General features: G+C 43.6%; 1 protein-coding gene across 2 annotated transcripts in view; it reads right to left on the reverse strand.

Annotated features, from left to right (window-relative positions):
• Positions 1–8,198, reverse strand: part of LOC122935798 (myosin-11-like) — a 67,368-nt gene extending 59,170 nt beyond the window's left edge. Inside the window, exons 1-5 of one of the 2 annotated variants that reach the window (XM_044291689.1) lie at positions 7,975–8,198; positions 6,768–6,845; positions 3,821–3,899; positions 2,826–2,940; positions 45–229 (exon numbers count right to left, since the gene is read on the reverse strand). In XM_044291689.1, coding sequence (XP_044147624.1) covers positions 45–229; positions 2,826–2,940; positions 3,821–3,899; positions 6,768–6,835 — 447 coding nt within the window. In that variant the 5' untranslated portion in view covers positions 6,836–6,845; positions 7,975–8,198. The remainder of the gene's footprint in view (positions 1–44; positions 230–2,825; positions 2,941–3,820; positions 3,900–6,767; positions 6,846–7,974) is intronic. The other variant, XM_044291690.1, reaches the window with a different exon arrangement.
• Positions 8,199–8,721: the final 523 nt, after the last annotated feature.

The raw sequence follows: 8,721 nt of genomic DNA on the forward strand, positions 1-8,721 counted from the left end.
CAGCTGTAGGAACACTGCCCCATATGCTCCAGTAGGCCACATACCTGTGTCTGAAGTGCAGTTATCCTCTGGCCACTGTTGGATACAATGACCATCTCACGTTCTAACTCCTGCTTGTTGAGAAGTATCTCCATCTCCTTCTGAGAGATCCGTCGGTCAGTGAGCTCCTTCCCTTTCTTCAGCTGAACTACATCCTCAATCAAATGCTGCTTTTCTTTGGAATGGGAATCTACAGCAATTATATTGGAAAAATAATAGACGGTATTAGGAAAAAAGCATTGGGGTATATGTATTATTACTGAACAGTATGCCGCCATATCACTTCAGTGTAGCATGCACATGTTCCAAGTAGAAATGAGCCAATTGATTTGTCTCATCAACAAGACTTCTTCACCTGTGAGCAGGGCCGGTGCCACCCATAAGCAGAGTAGGCCACCGTGCATAGCGCACTCTTGCTGGGGGCGCCAGCGTTCTGGAGTCTGGCTGCAATAGAAGTGCAGCATACGGGTAGGCTACCCGACACTGCTAGATTTGAATGTGCATTTCCCTTTAAGCCAGTCAGGCCGGTTACCGGCAATCTTTATCACAGCCAGCAGAGGGAGCCCCCAGTTCAGTATAAATAGGCTAGGGCCTAGCTCAGGAAGGGAGAAGTTTCCAGACTCAGTGCAGAGAGGGTTCCCCTCCTGAGTCCGTATGCATAGAAGTCAGAAGGGCATAGCTAAACAGCCTGAAGACACAGAATACCACAGAGGCCGATCAGATAAAGCAAGAGGTACTCAAGATAACAGAGGAGGTACTAGATAAGGACAGCTTCAAGGATACGCCAGATAAAGGGCATTAGACCTTGGAGAGAAAGTCACATGTTTCAGGACCAGTCAGGAATAGTGTGCAAGCCGCCTGTACTGCATCTCCTGTAATTAACACTCTGTAAAGAACATTGCTAAGACCGGCCATTCTGTACTTCTAAGAACCAGCTGTATTCAAATAGTAACCAACTGTCTTTCATGGAACGGCGCTTCCAACTGCGTCCATGTATTATAATCACTGATATTCAGTAAAGTTCCAGTTTTTGGTTGGCTATCCCGTGGTTGCTTCATTCTTCTACATTACTATACACGGCGTGTCACCGTTTAATTGACACTGGCGTCACGAACAATCAACATCTGCCTGTTCCAGTATTTGCCCCAATTGAAGACGACAGTGGATCCCAGGTTAGTGGGTCAATCTGCACTACAAAGCCCAGCATACACTACTGACCCCCTGGGACACTGCAGAAGTCTCAGTAGCAGACTGCTACTAGCAGTGGCATTGCAAGGGGGGTACGGCGGGTGCGGGCTGCACCGGGTGAAATGTCTGATGGGGTAATCCCGGTCCAACACACACGCCTACGCAGCCAGCCCCGTCCCGGCGGAAGCCCCGGCGCTGCACTATCCTCTTGAGCGCATACAGTGTCAGGACGTTGTGTGCACACTATGACCTGATGCTGCACACCGTCAGGTGAAAGTACAGCGCCAGCGGGAAGACGGGAGCGGGAGGAAGAGGAGCCGCAGCGTTCTAGGTAAGTATTGTAGTATGTAGTTAGTTCCGTTTGCCGCAATGATTTAAGTTTTGATGGGGGCATTGGGGGCTGAGTGGGGGGGTCTTTGGCTGATCTGAGGTCTGAAGGGAGCTGAGTGGGGGTGTTTGGGCTGATCTGAGGTCTGATGGGGGGGTCTGTGGGCGGGTCAAAGGGTGCGTGGTCAATAGGCGGCAAAATTAGCTTTTGCCTAGGGTGGCAATAATCCTTGTGAGGGGCTGTCTCCACTGCTTGAAATACAGGGCCGAACATCTCGCCTGACCATGACAGTCTCTTGCCTGTGCAGCACAAGCGCAGTGGCTCTGCTTCCACTTCTGGAGCAGGAACTGTTCATGTGCCACTATTTCAGTAGAGGCATCAGGAATGTGCAGGCACAGGCCAGCAGCACAATGATGTCATTGGAGCGCCTCTGGCTTGTGCTGTCAATCTAAAGAAAGGAATCAGCTCTCAGCAGAGCCAGGAAGAGCAGGCCAAGGCCTGGAACAGTGAGATAGGACAACCCCTCTAACTGAAAAGAAATTGCCATATTGAAGGTACTATCCTATGAATGAGATCATGTTTTTACTTCACACAAGGGCTCATGCACATGACCGCTGGTCAATGAGGCTGCAAAAGATGCAGACAGCACACCGTGTGCTGTCTGCATCCATATGTCCAATCCGCAGTACCTGCAAAAAATAGAGGATAGGACAGTTCTAGTATGCGCCAGACGTTCCATTCCGCAAAATGCGAAATGCAAACAGCCGGTATCCATGTTTTGCGTGTCTGCAATTTGCGGACCTCAAAAATAGCTACGGACATGTGCATGAGCCCTAAGGCTGGGTTCACATGACTTTTTTGCCATCCATTTAACTTATACAAAAAATTTGCAAGCGCACTGCTGTAAACGAAGCCGATGCCCTCAAAGATTTATCGTATTGTTCATGCCCAGGCTCAGAGGTAAGCTGTGCAAGTGCGGGAACCCGGGAGCTGGAGAGGATGATGTAAGATGGTTACAGGGCTGGCCAGATGAGGCTGAGGAGGAGCGCAAAACGCTGAGGGGCCGGGCACTTACAGCCAGAAAACCTGCCCTAGGGCACTTGTTAACCTGTGTTTGCATACCATGAAAACCTTGTTTTTGCAGCTTTAGAAAATCTAAAACAACAAAAGTACCGTTATGGTCGTGTGTGTGCAAGAAGGAAATAGAAGAAGTGTAGGACGTGAAAAGTTGATGACAGACTCTCTTTAAATGAAATGAAGATAATAAGACCTTCAGCTTCTCTGATCTGTCCTCTGAAAGATTCTTGATCTCGCTGTAACATAAGCATATGGGCATCTTTGCGCTTCACTTCCAGTTTGAGACCCTCACATTCTGAACGGAGATCCTGAGAAACATAAAAAAATTAATGGTCAGTCGTGTACCTGTATGTGCAAGCTTGTCCTAGTCATAGAGGTTCTTAACAATTATAGTCTGTGTTCCAGCAAATCATCATTAAGTTTTACATTAAGAAATGATTGCCTTCTGCTTCACACTGAATCCCTTGTCAACTTGATCTGTAATCTCTGAACTCCTGACAGCTCATAAACACGATCTGTCATTAGTAATGTGTATGTCCATACTCACCTCTATCCCTCTGCTATGTACCCACATACCAGCAATAAAATGCATAGAGCGGACTTCTTCTGGAGTCTTCTCCATTATGTCCTCTCAATGTATTCCATGACTGGTTTGTGTTTGTACAGCAGGGGAATGGAGGGTTGTGATGACATACAAATTACTGATCTGGAGTCAGCGGCAGATGTTCTATACATGTATTACTGTACTTTTTAGGGCTTGCTGCCGGAGATGACTGATTCCCTTTAAGCTAAATTCTTATTAAGTTGATAACAATTTAGCTATAATGAGCATTTGGGAACTGTCATGAAAGTACAGATAAAGGGCTACAGATCGGGCCTCCAGAGCAGCTGCATGGCAGAGTAATGAAGCAGAACGTGATAGTCTGTAGATGCACTGAAACTGAAAGTTGTAAAGGAAAAACAGTTGGAAATCTTTATTAAAGACCTATGTAAAAAATCATTTTAATTCCAAAATGAGTAAAATGCCCCTAAATGTGGCCATAGCCTTTAAATCCCCTGCCACTGTGGTGGTCCCTGACAGTCTTTATTACTGTGCTGCTGTGGTGACATCAAGTCATCTGGCCTCAGCGGTGGGGCACTAGAATCCACATCATATAAATAACACTTAGGGAATAACATGTCTCTTACCAGAAGCTTCCTGAGCAGATGATCTGCTTCCAGGGTGAGCTGGGGCTGAAGATCTGCAGCCTTTTTAGTCTGCTCACGAGTAGAGATCTTAAATTAAGGAACCATGTAATAGGGATCTGAATCAGCTCAATTGTCCAGTGTAGCCAGCAGACAAGTGTTATATCATCCAGCAAACATCTTACGATGACCTCCCAAAATTGCATTGAAAAGTGATCTTCTAGAGCAGGAATGCTCAACTTGTGGCCCTCCAGCTGTTGCAAAACTACAACTCCCAGCATGCCTGGACAGCCCACAGCTATTACGGCATGCTGGGATTAGTAGTTTTGCATCAGCTGGAGGGCTGCTGGTTGAGCATCCCTGTTCTAGAGGGTTGTCTTCTAAAGAAGACGATTAGCATGCAAAATACATGGCCAGTCATGCATTTCCCTGCAGCTGCTGCTAGGAAAATGTAAGGCCCCATGCAGACGAGCGTTTGTCACGCTGCGAGTCCGCAGCGTAGCCTCCGGCCTAACCTCCCAGCACTGCCGGGGTCGCATAGCATTCTATAGATTTTTATGATGCTATATAACCCTAAAGCCTCATTCACACGTCAGTGTTCGGTCAGTGATTTCCATCAGTGATTGTGAGCCAAAACCAGGATTGGAGCCTCCACAGAGATAAGGTATAAAGGAAAGATCTGCACCTGTTCTGTGTTTAGAGCCGCACCTGGTTTTGGCTCAAAATCACTGATGGAAATCACTGACCGAACACTGACTGTGTGAATGAGGCCTAACAGTTCTGAAATGTATTAGATGACACTGACATAATGCTCGAATATAGTCTGATGATAGCACGTTGGTGCTGAAACGCGTCACTCTGCTGTCATGTGTGACCAATAAATTTACCGTACTAAAGATATCTACTGCGAAGTGCCGGTCTTTTTTGCAACACTGACATAATGCTGTCAGTGTTATCCAATACATTCCAGAACTGCAAGGGTTACATTGCATCATAAATCAATATAACTCTATGCGACCCCGGCAGTGCTGGGAGGACAGGCCAGGAGCTGCGCTTCGGACTCGCAGCATGACCAACACACGTCTGCAAGTTGCCTAACACTGTATGGCAGAGATTCAGAGGATGGTTCGAGTCCATCAGAATGGAAGAGGCTCATACAGGGTGGCTCTATGGCAGTTATGGCTGACCTTGGCACTCCAGCTGTGGTAAAACTACAACTTCCAAGATGCCCCCTTTGCTTGGCTGCTCTCAGAACTCTGTAGAAATAAATGGACCATTCTGGGAGTTGTAGTGTCCTGGAGTGCCAAGGTTAGCCATCACTGCTCTATGGCGTAGCAGTGCAGCCAGAACTGAATGGAGTTGCAGCATGTTGCTGCGACTGCAACCCCAGAATCACAAAATTTCCAGCAGCGTTGTATTCTTTTTTGTGTGATTCTGGCAACTTGTGACAACTTGCGAGTCTCGCTGTGACTCCATTCAGTTCAATGGCTGTACTGCTACACAGCGATCATAGGTTGTGCGATGGGTGTTGCGGCCAAGATTGCAGTTTTGCCCTAAAGCTAAATAAATGAAAAGGACAATTCCGGCACTTATTGTTCTTCCCATAAAATCTTCCTCTTTATAGAATCACATCATATGCGGAACAGTATCACAAACAGCCCTAAAGCTACATGCGCACGACCTTATGTGTTTTGCGGTCCGCAAAAAAAAAGGATGACATCCGTTTTTTCTTGCGGATCCATTGTAACAATGCCTTAAATGGACAAGAATAGGACATGTTCTATTTTTTTTTGCGGGGCTACGGAACTGACATACTGATGTGGACAGCGAATGGGCCCACATCCTATCCACAAAAAAAAACGGAACGGACACGGAAACAAAATACGTTTGTGTGCATAAGGCCTAAGGCTACATTCACATGACTGTATTTTCAGTCTGTGTCCACTCTGCTTTTTTTTTTTTTTTGCGGATTACACCTGGATCCCTTCCCTGTGGCTGCAGAAATGTGGACAGCACATAGATGTTATCTGTGTGCTGTCTGCATCCATGCGGCCGTGACGTAAATTACATCATATTTTCTATTCTTGTCCATTTTGCAGACAAGAATAGGCATTTTTACAATGGGGCCCGTGAAAAGTGCTGGATGCACAAGGACCAGATCCGCAAATTGTGGACTGCAAAACAGATACCGTTGTCTGAATATAGCCTAAAGCTTCTCTTCTACTTCAGTACATGAGGGCAGGAGCAATGCTGGCACCTGGGCTTCAGGATACAAAATGGTGATTTATCTGAAGACCACCATAATTTGTAAAAAACAAATTTATATATATATATACACACACACATACATTTACACACACACTAAGGCCTCTTTCACATGACTGTCCCCCCCCCCCCCCCCGTATTTTGCGTTCCGTATACGGAACCATTAATTTCAATACTCTGTATGCATTCCGTTTCCGTATTTCCGTTTTGTTGAGAGATAGAACATGTCCTATTATTGCCCGCAAATCACGTTCCGTGGCTGCATTTAAGTCAATGGGTCCACAAGAAAAACGGAACACATACCGAAATGCATCCGTATGTCTTCCGTATCCATTCCGTTTTTGCGGAACCATCTATTGAAAATGTTATGCCCAGCCCAATTTTGTCTATGTAATTACTGCATACTGTATATGACATACGGAAAAAACGGAAACATAAACAAAAAACGGAACAACGGATCCGTAAAAAACGGTCCGCAAAACATTGAAAAACCCATACTGTCGTGTGAAAGATATGTCATTGATATAACTGGCTGTCCAAGTAAGTCACATATAACACAGAATTTGGGCTTTCACCATTCTATTAAATCTAATATTTAATTAGCTGTATTAGCTTAATTACACAGATATCTATCATCGCTGTAGAAAATGCACTGTTGCTCATTATTCTCTACTGGAAAGGATATAGGAAGTTAGCCTCAAGTTCCAGGAAGTATATCTGCTGTTGCAGGTTCTTGATATATTCTGCTTCCATAGCTCTAAAACTGAGAAAGAGAACAACCTGAATACTTTAGTATGTATTCTACATTAGTAGTATAGTTATATACTGTATATACCTGTATACAACCTGAATAAGTATGTATTCTACATTAGTAGTATAGTTTTATACTGTATATACCTGTATACAACCTGAATAAGTACGTATTCTACATTAGTAGTATAGATACATACTGTATATACCTGTATACAACCTGAATAAGTATGTATTCTACATTAGTAGTATAGTTTTATACTGTATATACCTGTATACAACCTGAATAAGTATGTATTCTACATTAGTATAGTTATATACTGTATATAACCTGTATACAACCTGAATAAGTACGTATTCTACATTAGTAGTATAGATACATACTGTATATACCTGTATACAACCTGAATAAGTATGTATTCTACATTAGTAGTATAGTTTTATACTGTATATACCTGTATACAACCTGAATAAGTACGTATTTTAAATTAGTAGTATAGATACATACTGTATATACCTGTATACAACCTGAATAAGTATGTATTCTACATTAGTAGTATAGTTATATACTGTATATACCTGTATACAACCTGAATAAGTATGTATTCTACATTAGTAGTATAGATACATACTGTGTATATACCTGTATACAACCTGAATAAGTATGTATTCTACATTAGTAGTATAGATACATACTGTGTATATACCTGTATACAACCTGAATAAGTATGTATTCTACATTAGTAGTATAGATACATACTGTGTATATACCTGTATACAACCTGAATAAGTATGTATTCTACATTAGTAGTATAGATATACTGTATATACCTGTATACAACCTGAATAAGCATGTATTCTACATTAGTATAGTTATATACTACTGTATATACCTGTATACAACCTGAATAAGTACGTATTCTACATTAGTAGTATAGATACATACTGTATATACCTGTATACAACCTGAATAAGTATGTATTCTACATTAGTATAGTTATATACTGTATATACCTGTATACAACCTGAATAAGTATGTATTCTACATTAGTAGTATAGATATATACTGTATATACCTGTATACAACCTGAATAAGTATGTATTCTACATTAGTAGTATAGATATACTGTATATACACACACATATAGTAATAGTGGATACACTGGTTGTTTCGTGTAGCGCGACTGCCCTCTGGTGGCGGACTGCTGCTCTGCAGGACACTGTAGCTCAGCTAACAAACGTCACGTCATTAAGTACTATAGAACGGCAGTGACATTTTAGGGAGGCGTGCAGTGGGTCAGCACACTACCGGTACACGGAGCCTTCCTCTCGGTGCAGCGTCCTTCAGGCTTCCGGTGTGAGCAGGACGCGGTGCCGGTTGCCCAGGGATGCAGTCACTTCCTGTGTGAGGGGGGTGGAGGCACAGACGTGTTACTGCCCAGTGTGTACAGTGGCACGGAGTGCTTTCTTACACTGTGTGGCAGAAAACTGGTGCAAAAAGAGAGTTTTCATACCCTGTAAATGGTGTTGCAACTAAATTTAGTTGCAGTTGGGGTTTTTACACCGCCCTTGCCTCTTTCCAAAAAGGGGGCATGATGCTGCGCAGATGGTACTTACTTTCACGCAAGTGTTTAAGATTTCCGGTATTGAATTCTGTCATAGGGGCTCAATACCGGAAAGAAACGCTTCAGTTTTACCCCTATTCATTGTCAATGGGGACAAAACTGAACTGAACAGAATGGAATGTTCCAAATGCATTCCGTTCCGTTTAGTTGCGTTCCAGGACCGGAGAGCTAACCACAACTTGTAGTTTGCTTTCTGTCCTGGGATGTGGAGCAAGACGGATCCGGCATGACCCACAATGCAAGTCAATGGGGACGGATCCGTTT

The sequence above is a fragment of the Bufo gargarizans genome, chromosome 4, assembly GCF_014858855.1.
Source record: "Bufo gargarizans isolate SCDJY-AF-19 chromosome 4, ASM1485885v1, whole genome shotgun sequence".
Lineage (NCBI taxonomy): Eukaryota > Metazoa > Chordata > Amphibia > Anura > Bufonidae > Bufo > Bufo gargarizans.